Source organism: Ips typographus, linkage group LG3 (genome assembly GCF_016097725.1).
Source record: "Ips typographus isolate SLU linkage group LG3, UJ_Ityp_2.0, whole genome shotgun sequence".
Classification (NCBI taxonomy): domain Eukaryota; kingdom Metazoa; phylum Arthropoda; class Insecta; order Coleoptera; family Curculionidae; genus Ips; species Ips typographus.
In genome coordinates this window covers 15,261,342-15,285,192 of record NC_138424.1, presented here as the reverse complement: position 1 = coordinate 15,285,192, position 23,851 = coordinate 15,261,342, and the positions used below count along the sequence as shown (strand labels likewise).

At 37.3% G+C, this 23,851-nt stretch overlaps 2 protein-coding genes across 7 annotated transcripts in view; one reads left to right on the top strand and one right to left on the bottom strand.

Annotated features, from left to right (window-relative positions):
- Positions 1–13,200, top strand: part of egg (SET domain bifurcated histone lysine methyltransferase eggless) — a 58,034-nt gene extending 44,834 nt beyond the window's left edge. For both annotated transcript variants that reach the window (XM_081976157.1, XM_081976156.1), the window contains 3 exons: positions 3,321–3,529; positions 9,007–9,164; positions 12,948–13,200. In XM_081976157.1, the coding sequence (XP_081832283.1) occupies positions 3,321–3,529; positions 9,007–9,164; positions 12,948–13,154 (574 nt within the window). In that variant the 3' untranslated portion in view covers positions 13,155–13,200. The remainder of the gene's footprint in view (positions 1–3,320; positions 3,530–9,006; positions 9,165–12,947) is intronic.
- Positions 1–23,851, bottom strand: part of LOC145726872 (uncharacterized) — a 108,555-nt gene that overhangs the window by 40,561 nt on the left and 44,143 nt on the right. For 3 of the 5 annotated variants that reach the window (XM_081976154.1, XM_081976153.1, XM_081976155.1), the window contains one exon: positions 13,194–23,195. In XM_081976154.1, coding sequence (XP_081832280.1) covers positions 22,789–23,195 — 407 coding nt within the window. In that variant the 3' untranslated portion in view covers positions 13,194–22,788. Of the gene's footprint in view, positions 1–13,193; positions 23,196–23,851 lie in introns of those variants that run through there. The other 2 variants (XR_014177711.1, XR_014177712.1) reach the window with 2 other exon arrangements.

Here is a 23,851-nt window from a genome sequence, read left to right as displayed (position 1 = left end):
TTTACAGATGTAAACAAACAAACATCAATGTTACATCTGCGGGACGCGGTGCAAATTTAATAGAACTGTAATTTTAGTTTTTTTTTTAATATAAGAAGTCGAAATTTAATAAAATACTGTATAAGACACGTGACTTAAACCGGTTTATTCACTCGAATAAATATGAATGAATAAAAAATGGTTTGTCACTTACTGTATAAATAACTATAAACTTGCACTTAACATTATACAAAATTGAAATTTGGCAAAAAATGAAGTTCTTAAAATGATGATCTTTCCCTTGGAAACATAAATAAGCCTTTTAAGTTAGAGATAATGCTAACAAATCTCTTTTTCTGATTAACCTAAATAGTTCAGCAATGCTTGTACAATAATAACATTTTCGGGGGTTTCTTTTCTAGATACATTTTTAACTATGATTGACGCTCTAATAATCGTCCGAATTATCGTGTTTGACAAGTACTGTCAAATAATGACATTTTTTAAAACGGTCCATTAACTCAAAGCCAATAACTAAAGTAAAAATAGTTTTTATTGAATTATTTTGTTATTTATGAAGCAAATCATAAGTTATTATACATCACTAAAATCAGAATAAAACGTACTATTTGGTGGGCTAAAAATCCAATATGGCGCCCATAAGAAAAAAGAAAGTTGATGATGACTGACAGAAAACGAAACGTCGTGTGGCAAATTTGTATCCATCATCGAATAGCTAGGAAAAAGTGGCAATGAAAAGATGCTTTTAGTTTTGGGATATCTCTTCAAATAAGGTTAGAAATAAATAAAAACAAAAAATCAAATTTTCAGTTTTTTTCGGATATCTTCGGAAGTACTCGGAAAATCAAAACTTTTAAAACAGCATTTGGTTGAGCTTTAAATTGCGCAACTTTGCCCCAATTTAAACTTTCTCGTATCTCTTATGGTTTCTGAGATCCCAATGGTGAGGGTCGAATTTGAATTACCCTGTATACCAACGGTTAGTCTTAAAAATATAGCGATGTTTTCAGCTACTATTTATTGTTCTTAGTTTCTTTTTTGGTGTTATTTGTTGAAGTATGGATTCATTGGTTCTTCTTTGTGTCCACGGATTCTCAGCATTCTACGCCAACAGAACATCTCCAGGGAGTCAAATTTCTTTTTGTCCGTTGCGTTAAGTGACCAACATTCTAACGCATAGAGAAAGATTGTGAAGACCAGACTTCTTACCAGTCTCATTTTTGTTGCCCAAGAGATTTCATGACTTCTTCTTATGTTTGTTAGTTTGGTCATAGCTTCCTTTGCTAAGGAGCTTTTCCTCACTGGATTCGCCATCGTTGGATATTTGTTAACCGAGATAAATAAAAGTGTTAACTGTGTCGATGTTATTTATTTTATCAGACTATGAAGGCCACTACATCATGTCCGCCGCGGATATGGAAGAAACGTCAGGAAGAAATTCCATTAGACCACGGCTTATAAGCCCGGATAATTTTCTTTATTCCTGGTCTATTGTTGTTAGCTGCGGATGCTTTTGAGGATCGGAATTCCGTGTTTCTGGATTTGAGCAAGGCTTTCGACTGTATCTCTCATATCGTCTTGCTCCAAAAGTTGAATTGCTGTCATTGCTGTAGGAGTACCACAGGAATCAGTTCTTGGTTCCTTGTTTTTTTTTTGATAAATATAAATGATCTACCACTATATGACGATGCTTCAATGTATACTTTCTTTGCTGATGACACTACCATCTCACTGCAGGGCACTCCGCTTCTGGGTCTGGAGCGGGGTGTGTTGGAGGCGCAGCTGCGAGCTGAGCGGTGGTTCCGGGCCAACAAGCTCGTACTGAATGATGGTAAGTCGTAGAGAATGGTTTTTGGCCTTAGAGACTTGGATGGCGGAGACCGGAAGACTGTCAAATTTTTGGGAATAAGCCATTATCCTCGTCTTCAGGTGGGGGCTCATATGGAGGCTGCTGCTGGACGACTCTTTCTTCTCCGTGGTCTGCGGAGGTTGGTGTCTGCGGGGGTTTTGTTGTCTGCTTACTACGAGTATGCTCTGTTTCACTCTCACTGTGATGACCTATGGAATTGTGGTGTGGGACGGAGCGGCTTGTGCGGGTAGGATTTTTGGACTCCAGAGGAAGGCTGTTAGGCTGCTTGCGGGAATGTCTTACCGGGAGGATTGCAGGTGTGCCTTTGTGGAATTGGATATTCTAATTTTTCCAGGTGCTTTCGATTTGGAAAGTTTAGTGTTTGTTGAAAAAAATTAAGAACTCTTCAGAGTGATATGCGTGGATCTGAAACAAGAGGTCGCGATAATATCAGACCAATCTTCTGATGCCGCAATTGCTGTATTGTCATCAGCGTAGCGAGGGTTGTTGATCTTTTTGCCGTCTAGTATTATTCTTCCAGTCCAGTCTTCCAAAGCTCTCCTTATAACCCATTCGCCATAGATGTTGAACAAGACAGGACTCAATATGCATCATTGCCTGACACCCTTCTCTACCTGGAATGGGTCTGAGACTCTTCATGAGAGATAATAAATAAGGTACCTTGGTACGCCCATTTCCTTTAAAATACGTCAAAAGCTATGCCATTGAACGTAGTCAAAGGCTTTGTTTGGTATAATCTATAAAACACAAGTATGTTGGCACTTTGAACTGTTACCTTTTCTATAAATTGCCTGATGTTCAATATTTGTTCACTCGTACCACGTCGTGGCACGAAACCGGCTTGCTCTGGTGGTAGCTGAGACAAGATGTGAGGCTTTACATAATGGCTACTTTATAGAGAACTGAAAACAGAATAGGTAAAAACCTGTACTCTGATCTTGGCGCTGTATCAACAAATCGCAGCCTGCCACCTACTATCAAAAATTTCATATGCCTTGACGTCATACACTGAATACTAATATTTTTTGTCAGTATACCGACAGTGTGTCTCATTGGAATGACAGAGTATTTCAAAAAACTGTTAGTAATACTGATCTATAGTTCATATAGAAAGCTGGGGTTATATTTTAAAGTAAAATTCAAGATTACTACTTACCACAGAAGAATTGACAGGAAGTTGACTATTAGAACGGATTAGCAAGCCTCATTAATAATTACTAGTAAATTAATATGTCTACTATTAAAGAAAATTGACATTTTGTGCCATAAAGTATATACCTTTTTCTTTGGATGATGTAGGGTTTCCAAAAATCAAACAATTCATCGAATTTCATTTGTGTTGCATCTTTATCCCTGCTTGTGTTCACCTGTTGCATTTTGGATAACAGTGTCATTATTGAATGGAAAAAAGTTAGTAACATGAATAACGTAATATAATGTCCTCTTTAAGATCTCGATTGAGGAAGCGAAAAGACGATGACGATAAAAAGACTAGGGAGGATAGGAAGGATGAGGATGAGAGCTCGAATGAAAGTTTAAAGGATTCTGAAATAAAACTAAAATCTGAACCTCCTGATGGTAAAGAAAAATTGTCCGGGGAAAATGTTACTGCTCTTACTAGTAACATGGATACTGTCACCATTAGCGATGATGAAGATGGTAAGTAATATTTTTACTTTTGAAGTAAATTTAATATGTTGGTTAACGAATTGCATTTTTTGTACTCACTGACCTCATTTTCAATATGCAAGTGTTGTTTTCAAAGCGGATAGAGAATTTTCCTTCACATCTATACATTTTTGTCTCGATGTAAACTGCTTGTCGGCTCATCTGAGATATGGACTTTTTCTAGGTAATTTTTTCCTCAACTAATATAAACTGCAAAAATCGCCAGAATTTAGAATGTTTATGTCAAAATTGACATAAGCCAATCGCTTGTCGAATTTTTGACAAATGCTTTGCGTATTTTTGTACATATTTTATCTGCTCATTTGGAAGACTTTTTCCATTTTTTGTAATTTTAAATATATCTCTTAACTTATTGAGGTTATGTTGAATACTTTTCAAAAATGTAATATGTAGTAATTGTCAAACGTTAACAGTGTTGTTGCCTTGAATACTAAAACAGTTGAATTATTTGTAGAGTTGGGCAAATCTGGGAATTTTCGTATTTCTTCCAAAACTTCCCAGGAAGATTCGAATTAAAAAGTTTTGTTTATGGTTATATGACGTATTTGACATTGACAATATGTACATTTGGTGTCATATACAAATGTCAATTTTGTCATTCAAATATCAATAATGTCGACTTGCCTTAGCATCACCTTAACATACTGCAAAACTGGTGTATTGACCTATTGTTTCAATGACATTTGATAGAACAGAATACCTACACTACTTTTACTAATTTTACACTAGACCTGCCAGTGGAAAACGCTATTTTTGGCTAAACTGACAGGTAAAAATGACAATTGACACTTGACGTTCCGTGTAAACGGAAACTTTCCCGGCATAGTTTATTTCTTTCCCGGAAAGTTTTCGCGTGTCCAACTATAATTGACTAATATTGACATTTAATGTCAACTGGCAATTACAGTGTTTCAAGTTCAAAGTTGCATCATTAAAGTCACGTCGTGTCTCTTTCAATTTCAGTTTTTACAACTGTTTAATTTAAATTCACCAAATTTTGAACATTTTTGCAAAATTTTGCTTTATTGTCGTCACGTGACGTATATTTTACAATTTCCGGTTTTACAACTTTTACAGTTCAAATTGGTTTTTATAGTCACGTGATTGTTTTGACAGGTGGTTACTGGCTTTTACGTGTTGCAAGCTCAAAAATTGGATATCAAAGTCATGTGACATGTCTCTTACATTTTCAATTTTTGCAACGGTCTAAATCAGAATCACCAAATTTTCAACATTTAAACTACGTTTTCAAAACGCGACGTCACGTGACTGATTTTGACAGGTGTCAACTAGCCTTTACACTGTTGCAATATCAACGTCACGTGGCATGTCTCTTACAGTTTCACCTGTAAGTTGCAACTCAACTGTCTAAATTTAATTAACCAAATTTTCAACCATTACCCTGATTGTCTTACATCGACTACATTTTTAACGTCACGTGTTCAATTTTGACAGCTGTTAACTGGCCTTTAGAATGTTGCAAGCTCAAAAATTGGATTATCAAACTAACGTGACGTCTCTTAAATTTTCAAAGTTTTTACTACATTTTAAAAGTCACCTGACTGATTTTGACAGGTGTCAACTAGATCTTACAGTGTTGCACTCAGAATTGCATTAGCAACGTCACATGAGTTGTATTTTACAATTTCAGCAAAAAAAATTTCAAATTAGTTTTTATAGTCACGTGATTGTTTTGACAGGTATCTACTACCCTTTACGAGTTGCAAGCCCAAAAATTGGATTATCAAAGTCACGTGGCATGTATTTTACAATAGTTTAAATTTAATTTTACAAATTTTCAAAGTTTAAACTACGTTTTCAAAACGTGACGTCAGGTGACTGATTTTGCCAGGTGTCAACTAGCTTTTACAGTGTTGCAAGCTCAGAATTGCATTTTCAACGTCACATGGCATGTCTGTCTGTTCACTTGTAAGTTGCAACTCAACTGTCTAAATTTAATTTACCAAATTTTCAACCATTACTCTGATTGTCTTACATCAACTACATTTTTAAAGTCGCGTGTTCAATTTTGACAGCTGTCAACTGGCCTTTAGAATGTTGCAAGCCCAAAAACTGGATTATCAAACTAATGTGACATGTCTTTTGAAGTTTCAACTTTTGCAACTCTCTAAATATAACTTAACAAATTTTCAAAGTTTTGGCTACATTTTAAAGTCACATGACTGATTTTGACAGCGGTCAACTAACCTTTACAGTGTTGCAACCTCTGAATTGCATTATCAACGTCACGTGATATGTCTGATTCCAACCTTTGCAACTGTCTAAATTTAATTTACCAAATTTCCAACCTTTTAACTGATTTTTAAGTCACATTTAAACTATTCCCATACTTTCCAAGTTGCCTATTTTTGACTGGAGATGACCGCCTTTGAGAGAGTGGGTCCGTAAAAGTCGGCCTTCTCCTGAGGAATGGCGGACCTCCAAAACTATACTAACTACTAACAGACCAGAGCCCGAAATCACTTAGGCCGATCAGTCTAACGTCCTTTCTGTTGAAAACCCTTGAAAAGCTGGTCGACAGGGACTTGAGGGGCAAAGCTCTCCTATCAAATCCCCTCAATGCCAACCAATATGCTTACCAAGCGGGCAAATCAACAGAACTAGCCTTGAACAACCTTATTGGGAAAATTGAAGTCCCTCGAGAGTAAAGGAGGAATAGCAGTTGGAATTTTCCTAGATATAGAAGGTGCCCCTAACAATGCACTTACGGCGGCGGCTAGGGCGATGGGAGCAGTACCCAACGTTTGTGGATGGATCGAGGCTCTGCTAACGCAAAGGACTGTGACATCCGAGCTGCAGGGATAGATGGTCGGCTTTTCGTCCTGTGAGGTGTGGCCCACAAGGGGGGGTTTTATCTCCCTTGCTGTGATGTCTCTTAGTGGACGATCGGCTGGCCACCCTTGCTCTTTGGAACGTCGAGGTCCAGGCTTATGCTGACGATAGCCATACTCATTAGAGGACTCCGGGACGACGACTATTCGCGTACCGTACAAAGAGGTCCTCAATGTGACACAAAGCTGGTGCGAGAAGGAGGGCCTTAGGGTAAATCCTCTCAAAACATTAATTATACCCTTTACCAGAAGGAGGAAGATTGAATTTCTTAAACCACCCTCCCTCTCTGTTAAGGCAAATACCATATGCGGAAATATCTGGGAGGCATTCTAGATAAAACACTCACCTGGAACCCGCATGTAGGCAGACTAGTCAGTAAAGCTAAAATCCTGCTTTGGAGATGCCAGTTGGCATCTGCCGGAAATCCTGGGGTCTAGGGCCCCAGCAGCTATACTGGCTTTACACCAGCACAATTATACCTGTGCTGACCTACGGTGCCATAGTCTGGTATCGCAAGAGCCTCCAGAGCACCGTAGCGAAGAAACTGTTTTCAATCCAAAGACAGGCATGCCTTTTTATCACGGGGGCGTTCAAGACAACGCCCACGTCCGCGTTAGACTGTTTTCTTAACTTACCCCCCCTTCATCTCTTGCTGAAGAGAGAAACAAGGATGGCCTCCTACCGGCGCTTCCATATTACCCGTGTCCTGGCCACATACACGGAGCCTCGAGGGCCACTTGCGGAAATAATTCTAAATCGCGAGTCCCTTGCCTTCCGATGTTCTGCCGGGCACGGCTACCACCGATTTCTGCTACAGGACCCTCGTATCATCGATAGTGGACTGAGCAGAACGGGCTGATGACCTACTCCGAGCAGATATATGCTGCTTTACGGACAGCTCAAAGTTCTCAAAAGGGACTGGAGCCGAGGCTTTCTGTGCCAAGGCGGGGATCTGTCTGACTGAGCGACTGGGGCAAACACCGACGGTCCTGCAGGCTGAACTCTACGCTATCGAGATCTGCTCTAGGGAGATAATTAAAAACCCCCCTAGGCGGAAATCGATATAAATTTTCACAGATAGTGAGGCCGCTGTTCGAGCCCTCTCCTCAGGTCGCTTTGTGTCAAAGGCGGTCCTGGGCTGTCATGAACACTCTTGGAAAATCGAACAGTGTTGTAGATTCTGGGTCACTCCGACTCCACAGGGAATGCCAAAGCCGACGAACTGGCTAACCTGGGTTGGGAGGTGGTGAAGCAAAGAAAAGTATCACGGAGTGGTGTTGTCAGGAACACTCCGACCTATGGCTGAGAAGTACAGGGTTGGCTCACTCCAAGGAGTTCATTAGGGGCCCTCTACGAACAGGACCAACAATCTCCTGCAACTCAGCAGACCACACCTGAGGGCAGTGACGGCGCTGTACACCGGTCACTGTCAGCTAAGGGCTCACATGCTCCGGATGGCCTGGCGGAAGACGCCGAACGCCGCTGGGGTATGGAAGATGACAGGTCGGCCGCGCACCCACTGTGCTGCTGTTCGGCTCTGGCCAACTCCATGTTCTCCATATTTTGACGAGCGGATGTACGCCCTGGGTGCATATTCTTGAAACGAGGGAAGGGAGTTATCAAGAGAAAGGTCTGTAGAATGTGACAGGAACTCGCCATTGTCAGCTTCTTCTGTCACATTCTATTAACATTTCTCTTGATAATTCCGTTCCCTGCTTTCAAGAATAGGCCCCCTGGAGACCTCTCATCCAGAGCAGTTTTCGGTTCCTCAGGGAGGCGAGTATCATGGATGAGCTCTAACTTATGTGTGAGCCACAATAGACCTGCGGTTGCGGTGGAGGACAGAATATGCATAACAAATAAATATAATATGTACATAACTAACTAACTATTCCCAAACACTATCTATATTAGGCGGGCACAACAAATTTACCTCATCAGAATAAATATACAGAAATATCTTAAATATAATAAAACAAATAAGCATGGGCAACATTGTACTTACAGTAACTCATGCTGGTTGAAGGGTCTATCTGGCACCACCTAGAACAACTGAACTGGCAATACACGAAAAAAAAATTGAAGTTAAAACACTTGATAAAATATGAAAACCACTACGGTGAGCGGTACTGATTCATCTTTAGCTAAACTAAGACGTCATAAACCGACTCTGGATTTGAACTCTCTTGGTCAACGTCACACTAGTTCCGTGCAACACAACCGCCGGCTCCCCTGGGCAAGACAAATAATTGCTCTCAGTAGACAGACCAAATTAGGAATTAATCCCATTGGCTAATTCGTGCCATACAGCCCGGTACGTTTGTTTTAGGCGTCAGAGGAACGAACGCCAGTCCTTCGCACCAATCTGGAAAAGCACGTGTGGATCCGTCATCTCACAGGAAGCTCCGCCTTTTCGTTGTTTTTCTAAATTTGTTTGTTTCACACGAAGCTCCACCTTTTCCTCCTTTTCTATGGCTAAGTTCTTGGGTAGTTGCGTAGTTTGATTCGCCTGTATGACTGAATTCCATATGTGACACTATGACTAAATCTGTTCTTCCATTTTTTATCGTTCTTATGGCTTTTCTGTTTTTAAGATGGCCGCGAAGTACTCAGTTTCAATCCGAGAGCGAAGGACGTTGACGAGACAAATTCATCGTATGTCTCAGTAAGAGGACTCTTTGGTGAAGAGGAAAAGGACAACGTCTATATTATGGATGCGAAAAATGCCGGCAACATTGGGCGATTTTTAAATGTAAGTATTATTTTTTTAAATTATTTATGGTCGCGTGATTGTTGGGAATAAGTTTTAATTTGTTTTAAACCTGGTTAAATACTAATACAACGCTTCATTTAACTGATTCATTAAAGCAAAGAAAATATTTGTCTAGTGTATCTGTTTTTTGTTAGCATAAAGTATAAAAATTCGGTAAAAGTGACAGACAAAAGGCTTTTGGTTACTCTTTCAATTTTTCAAATACATTCGCTTTGGAGGGCTTAATTAACAGCCAGAGATTCCGATGAAATGACAAATCAGACTAATCTGTCAATGACAAAACTTTCTTTTTCTAATTATGGCATATAAAGTGACACTTTTCAAAACTGATTAGAGTGACAAAACGTTTTACTTTATGTAACTAGTTACATAAAGTATCACTTTATGTAACTAGTTATGAAATGTTCATTTCATCACTCCCTGTTTTTATGCATTTCCGTAGAAACATATGGGCGACATCCATCATAACATGTCGTTGTCACTGTTTATACAAGGTGCTATGAAAGTGAATATTTGTGTTAAATCACTTTAAAAGATGGTTTCTACCGCTTTTTGGTCAAAATTAGAAAAAATTATGTATGCAACACGTTTCGAAAATGTCTTATTGTGTAACTCATTCAAATTGTAGGACCTCGCTGCGCTCGCCCTACAAACATTCATTCGTTACACAAAATCGATCTTTTCGTAACTGGTTACATAAATAGCTATTTTAATACCAATTCACCAAATAACAATTGGACAAATAAACTGTTATCTTCAGCAACAATTTTTGTATTATCACTTAAAGAAACAGGGAGAAATGAAACTTACCTTATGACTGGTTCGCGGGGTCTGTCTTGTCCCTGTAATGCTAGAAATAAACCACTCATGTGGAGTAAAACGAGGTTGTTCAACATAAACATATAATAAATAAACTTAATCTAAGAAAAACAACAGTAATTTTGTTTCCTGCTTAATGAGCTAAATCAAAACTCCCTTGACGCTAATATTCAAAGGAACAGTTCAGTTATAGACAAAGTGGCGCTAGCGATTAATGGGTACACCACAACAATGTTTGTAAAGTCACTGCTTGCAAAATAGGCAACACAAACCCGAGAGTTTTCCAAGTGAATTCAAAATGGAGCGTCACTTACCACTAAGCATCTTCTTAGGACTATTACATTTGGTGCATTACTTGCAACGTCTAGAGCAGCATCAACCATGCAACCATAAATCCAACCCAGAACTGGAACTGGTATCAGAGGTAGTCACGCTAAGCTATTTGTGATCGCTGGCAATCAAATCTTCTAGGTTTAATTAGCGTCCAACCAAACTATAGAGAGAGAAACCCCTTTTGGGTTTAATATTTGTCAGAGTACAAATATTACCACTTGTGAGAGTAAAACGCAAGCCTTTGCTTGTTTTTAAAAACGTGATGCGTAATTACGCTGCAAACCAAACGAGAGATTACGAGAGAGTGTCGTTACCCGGTAAAAATCCACACACACACCGAAAAACACCGTTTTCGGCGAGCAGACTCCCCCACCTCACGGAACTACGATTCGTCTAGATCGGGCTAATAATAGAACGGTTGCTGCGACGAACATTTTTATTTCTTTTGTTGCGAGTTTTCGCAACATAAACTTGCCTTGAAATATGGAACTTATTCGACAATTAATCTTTGGGGATACACTTTAGTTACCAAGTAGTTATTAGGTACTTTATTAGCAGATGGAAATACCGGCCCTAAGACTTTAAATTCGCCCTAAAAAAGCGAAATACTATTATTAGTTGACAACGCTGCTAAGAAATTGAAAGAAAAATTGTCATATAATCTTAAAAAAGTCATTGTGTAACCGACGTCAGCGGCTTAGAAGCTAAGTAAACAGTCATAAGCTAGGGCGCTGCGAATGGTCGGTAACTGGTGCGACCTAGTCGGGTTAAGAGCCAACCCGGCAAAAGCACAGCTTATGCTCTTCAGCAGAAAGCGTGACCAAGGAATACGCCCAGAGATAATTCTCTCTGGTAGCACTAAACTACAGTCAGTCGATTAAGTACCTGGACGCTAAATTGTCATGGCGGGAGCACATAACCTGTAAAATCAGGAAAGCTTCGTTTGCACTGTGGACTTGCGGTAGCACCTGGGGATTACAACCGAAGGTTGCCCACTCTAAGGCTCTACTGCGCCATAGTCAGACCTATACTAACATATGGGGCCCTGGTGTGGTGGGATGGGTTACAAAGGCTCGCAAGCACTGCGATAACGGGAGACATGAGAACTGCCCCCACGAGAGCACTTGAAGTGCTGCTCGACTTCGTGCCCTTGGATTTTCACATAAAAATGGAAGCCATAGGGGCAGCATACAGGCTGCGCACTATGGATCAATTACAAGTTTGCACGTATGGACACTCTTGTATATAGGATTGGGCCACTGTTGTAGAGCTACTCTCGGGCCCGCAACAGGACGACTCAATTAACATTTGTACTGACAGCCGAGCTGCCATCATGGCAATCAGTGCTGAGGGGGTGCAGAACAACCCTGGAAAAGCTGGCCCAAAAGAACGACATACGTCTCGTGTGGGTTCCGGGAAATGAAGAGGCGGATCGACTGGCAAAACTGGGCACTCAGAAAGTGCCTGTTGGTCCAGAGCGGACTGTGCGGATCGCCAATAGCAGTCGCTAAAATCTTTAGCCCAGCAGCTGTTTCAAGAACGTTGGGACTCCGTCATAGGTATGAGGCAGGCCAAAGAACTCATCAGTGGCCCTTCAGTCGACAAAAAACGAAATACCTGCTGGAACTAAGCAGAGAGAACTTAAGGACGGTGACCGGCCTACTAACTGGCCACTGCCAGCTGAGACGGCATCAGTACTTGATGGGTATAACCGAGGATCCTACTTGTCGAGGAGGCTTGGAAGAGGAAGAGTCGGCTGGACACATCTTAATGTGGTGTCCAGCCTTCACTCGTTCGCGGACAACATTCCTGGGACAGTCAATAATGACGCCCAGGGCAATCAAGGAGCTAAGACCTAGCAGACTGGTTGGCTTTATAAGGTCGACTGGACTGCTGTAGCTACCAAAAACCGGGACGTGACGGGTCCATACAGGAGGCCTATACGTTTCTGGGGCGCTGCCACCCCGGTTTGCCAAACAAGCAGTCATAACAAACTAAATAGGACCGCTTACTTAACTTCTAAGCCGCTAACATCGGGTGAAGGTACCCATTGTCAAAAATATATAGTAAAATGTCAAAATTCTATGTATAGAATAGATCCAAAAAGAACGTGAACTGACTATAAGAAAAAAATACCTTCACCAATAGAGAGATATGGATATGCAAATCAAACCTTGTCCTTAATAGTGGCCTCCTTATGTTGACATCTGCGCATGCATTTTTCAATTTTAATAAGGCGAGCCACTAATAGGGATTGTGCCTGCCGTAAATTAAGACTTGGTCAAGCTTGGCTTTAAAGAGTTTGTACTTATTGTACTTCTTATTCTACTTCGGTTAGTTCCGTATCATATTCGGCGAATTTCGTTTCAATTCTCAGGTTAGAATTTAAAATAACAACTCAGCCTTATAGTTGACATCTCCATGACCTTTTTTTACCTTTACAGCCTGGAGTTATTAAAAAGCAGTCACTAAAGTTTTCTACCATATCTCTCTAATAACTAATGTAAACTACATAATTTAAAAAAATAAGCAAAACTAGTTAGAAAACAAATTCTTACCGTCTTCTAAATTTTTCTACGCAGGAAACATAATCCTTTTACCTATTTTCAGCATTCTTGTTCACCCAATGTTTTCGTCCAAAACGTATTTGTGGACACCCATGACGTCAGATTCCCTTGGGTGGCATTCTTTTCCTCTCAATTTATTCGTGCAGGAACCGAATTGACTTGGAACTATAATTACGATATCGGCAGCGTTCCGGGGCGCGTACTTTACTGTCACTGCGCCTCATTAGAATGTAAGGGAAGACTTTTGTAAATACGCATGTTTGTTTTTTATAAATAAAAGTCTATTAAATTGCTGATATTTGAATTATTTACTCGTTTAAATTGTTCTATAGTCTATATTTTTTATTTACATATGAAAATGACGGTGTCAGTTCATTTCAACACCGTCACAGGCTATCACAATATAAAATAGTTTATACAAGTCCCGTTTTGTGGGCGGATCACAACAAAGATTATGCCAAAATCTTTGAATAGGTTCAAGAGCAAAACTTAAAAATTTAATTGATACAGAGTATTACATACAATTTGCATTCTCTAATGAATGAAAAAATTAATTCAAAAAAATAAAAGTATGACCAAAGTTCAAATTAATAGATACTGTAATAGAATACTCTGTATACAAATTAAATTACCCTGCTCTCTAAATTTATGAAACTAAAAACATGTAAAGTTAAGTATATACAAAATAATGGAGCGCCTAAAAGAGACAAGTTTTAATAACTAAATTAATTTACCTGAAAAGCATTTCACAGCTTGGATATCTGTAAATTAGGTCATGGAATGTAAAAAAAGGTAATTACGAATGCGATTTTCTTCTGCGGTAAAATCGATTTATGTGGTAGAGATCAAACAAGAAGAAAATTGCATTATTTATGTCAAAGGTTGTAAAGGTGTGTTAAACAGAAGTTTTTGGGATATTAATTTGCTATTACGCAACCGCTTATTAATCATCTATTTCAAGGTAAGTTACATACAAGGTAAGTAGTGTTACAATACGATAGCTAAAACATGGCGCACAATATTTTTTTAAAAAACGTTGGTGACGTAACTAAATGATAAGTACAGACAACCAGCGCAATGTAACTAAAGTGGCACCCAAAAAGGAAGCCGTTGACGCTTCAAGGGCTTCCTAATGTATTTCGGCCGCTTCAGTTGTAGGTAAACTTTAAGAGATGGCGCTAATACAGCTCGTCGTTGCAGACATGGTTGCCAATTTTTTCAGTATTTGCTATAATCCGCTTTCTTTTGCTATCCCATCTGAACTGCCTAAGAAAGCTTGATTTTTTTAAATAAATTTGAGTTAAATTACTCGTATTTTGAAAACTAAACCAGATAAGAATTTCTAGTTTAAGGTAATGATAATAAAGATCGTTTTTTAGTTTTAAACTAAATCACGTATCTATTTGTAAGATTAAAATGTCATTTTAAACTCACGTGACAGTTTTTACGTCAAAATAGGTGCTGAAGATCACGTGACTCTTTTAAGATTAAAATTGGATGTCCCAGTTTATTAACAAAAATCAACAATAAAGGTATGACATTTGTTACACATATTTAGCAACGAGCATCAATTAGACCTTTTAAAAGACATGATAGTTTCTTGTTCTGTAGTTCTATTATTCTGAAAATGAATTAATTTTACGACGAAATTCCTCAAGAAATCACTGACGAAGCTACGGAAGCAAGCAGTCACTTACTTCCTGAAAGGTCGAGAGACCGGTACCACAAAGAATTCATGGCCTTTGACACATGGTGCACTTCAAAAAAAAGTCAAGTTTTCGTCGAAGAAAGAGGACGTATTTCTTGCATATTTTAATCAACTCTCAAAAAGATATTCACCTTCTACGTTATGGTCTAAATACTCAATGATAAAGCTGGTCTTAAAAATCAAGCATAACATAGACATAAGTAAATTCGATAAGCTAACAGCATTCTTGAAGAAAGCCAATGACCGATTTAGACCGAAGAAATCAAATGTTCTCGAAAGAGAGAAAGTTGAAAAATTCCTGTTTGAAGCGCCCAATGGTGTATATTTACTGATAAAAGTCGCAACAATGAAGGAACTCATGAGGCTTACCTTAGATTATATTGAAGAAAAAGATGATGTCTTGATAGTAACGATTCCAACACAAAGACCCATGTTATAAGAATAATAAAAAAAGGTATAATAAATTTATAGTGTGTAATTACGATGATTCTGATACAAGATACACTGACCTCTACAAAAAATACAAATTTTTACGTCCGGAATATACACATCACCGCTTCTTCGCAGCATACAACGATGGCACATGTACGAAACAATGCATAGGAATAAATACCTTTGGCAAAATGCCATGCAAAATAGCTGTATACTTGGGCCTTCAGGCTCCTGAGATGAACACCGGCCACTGTTTTCGTAGATCTTCAGCTACAATGCTGGCGAACTCTGGATCCAATACCACCAACATTAAGAAACACGGTGGGTGGAAGTCGACCTCAGTTGCGGAGTCGTACATTGAAGATTCCATCGTTAGTAAAAAGAAGATTGCAGAAAATATACTCCAAAAAAAACTTACAAGCAGTAAATTCCTATCAAACAGCCAGATGACCAGTCCAACAGTCTTAATCGAACTTCGTTAGCTTCACAAGATTTTACAATCCATTTTACAGACATGCGCTATACTGCAATATTAGCAAGGAAAACTACATTTCAGTCTGTTCGAGAGCAAACTGAAATGGATTCTGCAGTAAAGGTGCAATGTGGTACGAATTGTACGTTTAATTTAAACATTTATCGGTCTTAAATTATTTTTTCTACAAACATTCAATAATGATGCATTTTTCGCTTCCAAATCTCAACGAAAAGTTACCCTTTACTGAGGAGTTTACATTATCGCGCGTTGCCAAGAGTAGCGAGCAATAAAAATTTTTTTGCTTGCTGTCCAGGGCCTAATTCTTGAAAGCAGGGAATGGAAATCTCAGGAGAAGTGTTGATAGAATGTGACAGAAGAAGCTGACAATAACGAGCTTCTGTCACATTCTATAGGTCTTTCTCTTGATCTCTTCACTCGTTTCAAGAATACGCACTCAGGGAAACGACTACTACGCATGCCATTGTTGAAAAGTGAATTTCATGTTAATTGTGCCGCAAAGTTGTTAAATATCTGAGTAAGTAAGCAGTAAACTATCATGGAAAGCAGTGATAACGATATCCAGAATTTCGAAGTGTTGCAGAAAATGTTTCTTTAAATCTACTGCCCGAAAAATCAAAGTTCATGTACAAGAAGCAATAAGCTCTTTGTGAAGTGGTTACATATCAAAAATGTTTTTTAAATATTCAGAAAACGTCCTTCTTGCATATTTTTCTGAAAAAGCAAAGACACTGAAGTCATCCTCACTATGGTCAGTGTACTCAATGCTGAAAGCTACTCTCTCTGCCAAGAATGACATCAATTTAAACAACTTTCCGAAGCTGAAGTCATAACTAAAAAAGCAAATTGCGGGATATAGACCAAAGAAATCCAAAACTTTTAGTGGAACTGAAATATGCAAGTTCCTAAACGATGTTCCTGATGAATATTACTTAATTCACAAGGTAAAGTTTGCTTTCGATTAATTTTTGTGGCTACATTTTAACAATTACTTAATTATTGGTATTGCTGGGGCATGCAGACGCGATTAACTAGTTAAAATGGATGTGAAAGATGTAGACAATTAAGGCTCCCTTCTGATAATCAATATACCTGATACTAATACTGGGAAAAAGAGAACATTTAGAGTGACAAACAACATTGATTATTTAGGGTTCTACAGAAAATATATTAGATTAAAAACCAGGGAAAGCAATACATCGACGAGGTTATTTTTAAAATACAGCAGGGCAGGTGTTTTAATCATCCAATAGGGATGAACACTATTTCCAAAATCCCAGCAATTATAGCAAATTATCTTAATTTACCCAACTCTGATTTATACATGGGACACTGCTTTAGACGATCGTCAGCTACTTTGTTAGTTAACAGAGGAGGCGACATTACACAACTAAAGCGCCATGGAGGTTGGAGAAGCACTACAGTAGCAGAAGGTTATATTGAAGAAAGTATTAACGAAAAAATTGAAACAGCCAAGAAAATTTTGCCAAGACCTTCCCAGGGATCTTCTGAATTACTCACGGCACTCTCAGAGCAAAAAAGTCTTACTTTTCCCTCTTAATACATAAATAACTATTATATGGTGTATAAAATTATTTTATATTTTATTTAAAACCGACAAATGTAGAGTTAGAAATATCATGATTTAGTTATAATTTGTTTTTCATGTAAGATTTAAATTAATATAAATTATGATTTTTAAAGTGCTATTTTTTGCTGGGCAAAATTGAATATAGTATACAGTGTGGTCCAAATTAGTGATGCATGTATGGGGATATCCGTTATCGTAAGAGATACAGGATCGGTTAAATGGGAAAAGTTTTAGGGAATTCAATGCCATATTCATACCCGGTTTTGAAATTAGATTATCATTTGCCGTTTTCCGGGAAATTGGGAAAACGTGAAACACTGCATTTTTAACTTTGCCTTATAGGTCCTTAACGAAGATTATTTTTATTATACTTAACAGAAAATACTACATTTTCAACTGTTTATAAAATACAGTAAATATGACATTTTCGGAACAGCGCACGGAAATTTTTTTCCGATCCCTCTTTCCGTGCGCTTAATAATAAACATAGATATCCATGATACTAGATATCCTATGACAACCCGAAGAAAAAAAAGAAACGAGTAATGTGTCTATAGCAACGATTTATTTATTAATGACAAATTTTATTTCCTGTCAGTGAAAATTAAGTATTTGTGTATTTATTACATTTTGCAAAAATGAATTCAGATTGTGAAGAAAATCGGGATATTCCCGAAAATATCTTACAACGAGCGGCAGAAGTGAGTGCAGATTTATTACCAGTGAAATCCAGGTTGAGATATGAACAAGAATATAACAGTTTTACCGAATGGCGTACTCAGAAACGAATCAAAATTGTGAGTGACGATATTCTTTTAGTATATTTTTCTGAAAAAGCCAACACTATGAAATCCTCCACTTTATGGAGTCAATTCTCTATGTTAAAGAGTTGTTTGGCAATAAAAGAAAATACTCACCATCAATATCCAAAAACGACTGCTTTTTTGAAACGACAAGCTGTAGGATACATACCAAAGAAATCCAAGATTCTTACAGCAGAACAAGTAACCAAATTTTTATGTGAAGCTTCAGATGGAGAATATCTACTAGCAAAAGTAATTTTAGTGTTTGGCATCTTCGGTGCATGCCGCAGAGATGATTTAATACGTTTGAGTTTAGATGATGTGGAAGATAATGGACGTTCCCTTGTCGTGTTCTTACGAGATGGAAAAACTCACAGGTCAAGAAGTTTTACCATTACCAATGAAAATTGCAAATTCGATCCCTGTACAATTTACCGTAAGTACGCAGATCTCCGCCCTAAACATATGGAGAGTAGAAGATTATTTGTTGCATACCGAAACCAAAGATGTTACGCTCAACATGTTGGGTGCCATACTATCAGTGGTATTCCAAAACTTGTTGCAAAATACCTAAAACTAAAAAATCCCGAAGAATATACCGGACATGGGCTAAGGCAAGTTGGTGGAAAACGGCGGTGATTTGCTCACTTTGAAAAGACACGGAGGATGGCTTTCTTCCAATGTAGCAGAAGGATATATAGAAGAGTCCATACAAAGAAAAATTGAAGTATCACGGAAGTTGTTTAGCCCTTGTAACTTGGAAACTACAACATCTGTAACAGTCAATCAAGAGAACCAAAGCACACACGAACACTCCGCTTCAACATCTTTAGCAGAGTCTTTAGTTCAACAAAAAGAAATGCAAAAGGGATTGAGCTTCAACAATAATACGAATTGTACAATAAATATTACTATTAATAATAACGGTTCTGTCCAAAATTAATTTTCTTAGAATTACCTACTTGTATTTTTTTTGTTAATTTGAGTTGTATGTACTTACATTTTTACTGTTTTAAAAATAAAAATAAATATTCCCGATTTTCTTAATAATTTTTTGCGATATTTTTTGTTTATGTTGATTTCAAGTACCTAAGTATAATAAAAAATATCGTTCATTACTCGTCCAGAAATGGATTTTCCGTTCTTGCATGACTTCCAGAATTTGTCACGCGCGCACGAAAAAATCCTCATTTCTGTACTGGTAATGAAATATACTATTCCTTCATTGTACCAGCAGCCAATCAAATTCCGAGAACCTTTCTAGTTCCACCAATGGAAACCGTTTTATACTGATTAAATCCCTGGCTGCTAAAATTTAACAGTGATTAAACACTACCTACCTTTTCGAATACGTTTTTTGAAGAAAATTTGATATTAAACGAAACGGGATTTAGACACTTATAAAATTTAAGTTATCTTCTTCAATATTAACAATTAATAAATCACTGTAACGTAGTTTTCATTAAATAATTACATAAATTAAAATATTTTGACGTATGATTGTCAATTTGAAATGTAAACAAAAATATACATGGCTGAACGAAAATCTGTAGTGAGCCGGGATGGTCTCCATAGTAACGCCGCTGTTTGTAATACAAACATTCAAAACAGTTTGTGAAAAATTCCGCGATTTAAAATGTCACGCTTTGGAAATTCTAATATTGTGGAACTTGATCAAGAAATTGAAAACTGTACTCCCAGGACTACAAAGAGGACACATATATCCATTTGGAATCAGTTTAGTGCCTTTTATGAAGAAAAAGGGTATGTTTTAAATGAAACAACTTCAGTTGAAAACCTTGCAAACATTTTGAAAGACTATGCGTTTAATATGAAAAAAGTTGATGGAACAGATTATAAAGAAGGAGTTATCAAAACAATGTGGAATATAACGGCCAAGCAGTTACAACAGCTTTATTTTGACAATTACAACATAGTATTTGATCCCTTTAAAGACGTAATGTTTCGACAAGCAAGAAATGCTCGAGATACAAAGCGAAAATTATTACAAGAGATCCTACTAAAAAAAAAGCAAAGTTCTAAAGCTTTCACCCCAACTGAATACCAATCCATTATTCAATTGTTTGATGAAGATACCGCGGCTGGTTTACAAAAGAAGTTCTATCAAATTGCTGCTGTAGAACTGGCATGGCGAGGCGGAGAAGCTGTTAATTGCTTAGTTGACTATTTTTAAACTGAATTGGACAACAAAGGCATTGCAACAGGTAAAGAATTTAAATCAATACAATAATAAGCTAACTGTAAAGTATTTTTTGGCTCTTAGGAAGAATTGAATACAATCCAGTTTTTTCGAAAACAAATCAAGGTGGAGCTAAAAAACTGACCGAAAGTAAACGGTTGGTGCAAAATACTATAAATAAAAACATCTGCCCTGTCAGACTTTTTAATAAACTAATCGCAAAGCGAACAAGCGCCATAACTACAAATAGATTATTTCTAAGTTGCAACCGATTTTGGACCAAGAACAGCAACAAACCATGGTACAAAAATAGTCCTTTAGGTAGAAATGAAATTTCAAAGTGGTCAAAAAATGCAGCCAAAAAAGTTGGTTTAGACACAAAAAGAATAAAAATATCAAATCACTCTAATCGAGCAACTGCAGTAAGCAATCTTTCTTTCCACGGTGTTGAAGAACAAGAATTAATAAAGATAACGGGTCACTCTAATGCAAGTTCTATAAAACCACATTTGCAGCTAAATTCCGACCATCATTTAAATATTATTGAGAAAATGAGAAACATTCATTCTGAACAGATTCTTGCCAGCAGTAGTACTCTAGCTCCCTCAGCCACAACAACTATAACTTCAAGTTCAGCAGCTGCAACCACCTTAAGCAATGAAAATCTACCACCACGTGAAGTGAAGCAAGAAAGTAAAGACTCTACATACTCTGTAATTTATCAAAATTGCAATTTCTTTACTAATTGTTCAAACTTTAGGCCTGCTTAATTGGTAGGTTTTTTGCAAAATTTTTCTTTTAGGCAAATGGTTTCGACTAAATAATTCTTTGGAAAAAAATCGTCGAATTATTTAGTCTCAATCATTTTCCAAGCAAAATTTTGCAAAAAATCACCCGATAAAACTTGAACGTAAAATGTTACCTTATTAGGGCACTTTTTGACGTAGAATACGATGGTGTAATTAGAAATTTTTTATCGGCACTTGTTTCGGAGTTGTGCATGACTACTTTGGAAAATTTTATGGGCGCCATCTTAGATTTTTAAATTTTCGGAAAGCGCTTAAAAAGGCCTTTTTAATGATGTACCTATTGATGTCCTAATTTCTAATTACACCATCGTATTCTACGTCAAAAAGTGCCCTAATAAGGTAACATTTTCAAAAACATTTTTATCTTCGTTAAGGAGGGTATGAATTTGGCATTGAATTCCCTAAAACTTTTCCCATTTAACCGATCCTGTATCTCTTACGATAACGGATATCCCCATTCATGCATCACCAATTTGGACCACACTGTATATTTCGCTAAATTTGTAATTAATTTCTATTAAAGTAATGCCTGCTTTATACCTCCCATTTAAGAATTAAATTAAATTTAAATTTCCACTAAAATTAATATTTAAATTAAGAAATCTTGTTTAGGTTTATACTACAAATTAATAATTAGAAAAATAAATGACTGTTTTGACTTACTGGGCGTTCGACGTTGATGTTTGACGTTGACGTTTCTATTGTCATCGTCATTACGCGTGTTTTGTGGATAAAGAAATATTTTATTAAAATAATTTAAAAAATTTGTTCTTAAACCACTTTTTCGGTAAAAAATCCAATTATGGAAATAGACGATTCAAGTCTAATAGACTACGTATCGCAATAGATGACAGCAATTTACATCATGAGTGATGACAAGTATGACAGTGATAGTTCCGAAAGTCAACGAATTTAAACGAATTAAGCCGAACTTTAATAAAGTTGGTTTAACTTTAATTTAAAATTAATTTTAGTTTAGTGTAAATTGAAAGTATAAATGGGCTCGCTTGTAAGTTCACTTTCAGTTTTGATAAATAAATTAATTTTAGTTTAAATGAAAGTTTAGTTTAATTGTTAATTGAGAGGTATAAAGCAGGCATAAAGTAAACCTAAAAGAAAAAAAAAATAGAAAAGTGTTGCGGAAAACTTTTCCGCACTCATTTAATTTTTTCAAAAATATACATTTAATTTCTCATTTAAGTTTACCTTTATAACATCTTTGCAAACATGGACTTTCATTTTAGTAATTTTTCTATACATTTTCGTTCAATTTCAATCAAAAATGTTGTACCTAAGACATGCGGAAAGCGTCTTTCCTGCCCTTTGACTGCTTGCCCGAACTCCGCTTTGCGCCGCTCGGGTAACTGCAGTCTCGTGCGGGAAAGTATCACTTTCCGCACTTGTTAGGTAAATAACTATTATAGTTTCTATGCGATTATCCTTTTTCTTCAATTTAGCTTTGAATAAAAGAAAGAATAGATATTAACCAAGATGATCACTCTCGAGACAGTTTCGATGACATAATTATGCAATTTGATAAATCACTAGAATTGTGTCGTCCAACGGTTCAGGAAAGGAAATCTTTAAAACGACTGTTGTTTTGCGCAAGTAACTTGCGCAAAACAACATTTTTTGCACCAAAACTTGGCCAAATATGTTCTTACGTCCTGTCTGTAATACGTCACCAAATTGTTATAAAAATACCCTGTTCCGCTTCTGAGATATCGTATTATAATACTTTAAACTTACTTACCCTGTGCAGTCAAAAGAAAAAGTCGAAGGAGAACACTTTGCGTGTAAATCTTTCGTCACCATTTCCGACAACTAACAAAACTCCTTTAATAAATGCTAGGAAACCGTCATGCAAGAAATCAACTGCTGGCATAACTGATTATAAACCAGGTAATCCCCGGAGATCCTCCTCATTTTTAAGCCTTTACAATCTTTGGGTCGGTCGATGATTTTCAGTTCGATTTGGATGCCGCCCTCGTACTCCAGACTCAGTCGATCGTTAACTTCGTTCGAACTGACGAGCTGCTTGGGCGGGATTTGGTCGTTGATGGTTTTCTTGACCATTTCCAAGATGTCATTCGAGTGCAGTTTCGAACACACATCGCTCAACTCGAACTCAAAAGAACCGGAATTTTTGTGCAAATTTGACTGTTGCGGACTGGGACACTCGGGCAACATTGCGACGTTAGTCGGATCTTTTATGTTGTACGATTGGAATATTTGAAATTTTTCAGCCTGCCCACCTGAAAATAAAACAAATAAAAGTAGTTACGTTTCCTGGCCAGTTTCTTTTATTCGCTATAGTTTGGCCGCTAGAGGGCTTTAAGTTTGACCAAATCTGTCTGTAAACCTTTTTTTAAGCACTGTTTCGTTTAAACCTGAGAAACTGGTTTATTTGACCTATTTGATATAGATTTTTGTATGTCAATAAATAGCCAATGGAATGGACTTTCCACCGATATGCAATATTGCTTGATTAGTTGACATTTTGGCCGCTTGTAGACTTCAAACTTGGCCAAACCTGTTTGTTCACTGTTTTTCATGCACTTCGTTTGAACCTGAGAAACTGGCTTATTTTACTTAGATAAATAGCCAAAAAATGGATTTCACCGATATGCAACATTGCTTGATTGGTTACACAGTTTGGCCACTAGAGACTTTCAAACTTGATCAAAGTTTTGTGTCCAATTTTTTTGGTTTTGCACTGTTTCGTTCGAATTTTAGAAACTGCCTTATTTGACCGTAATATACCGCCAGGCCTAGGTTCCAAAATTCCTCAGACCCCTCCAAGAACCTCAAGAAAAAGCTAAGCACCGCTGTCAAACTTCTTTTTTAGAACTACTCCTAAACCAAAAATTTGAATTTTTAAAAAATACAAATAGAAATATTCACGTGACTT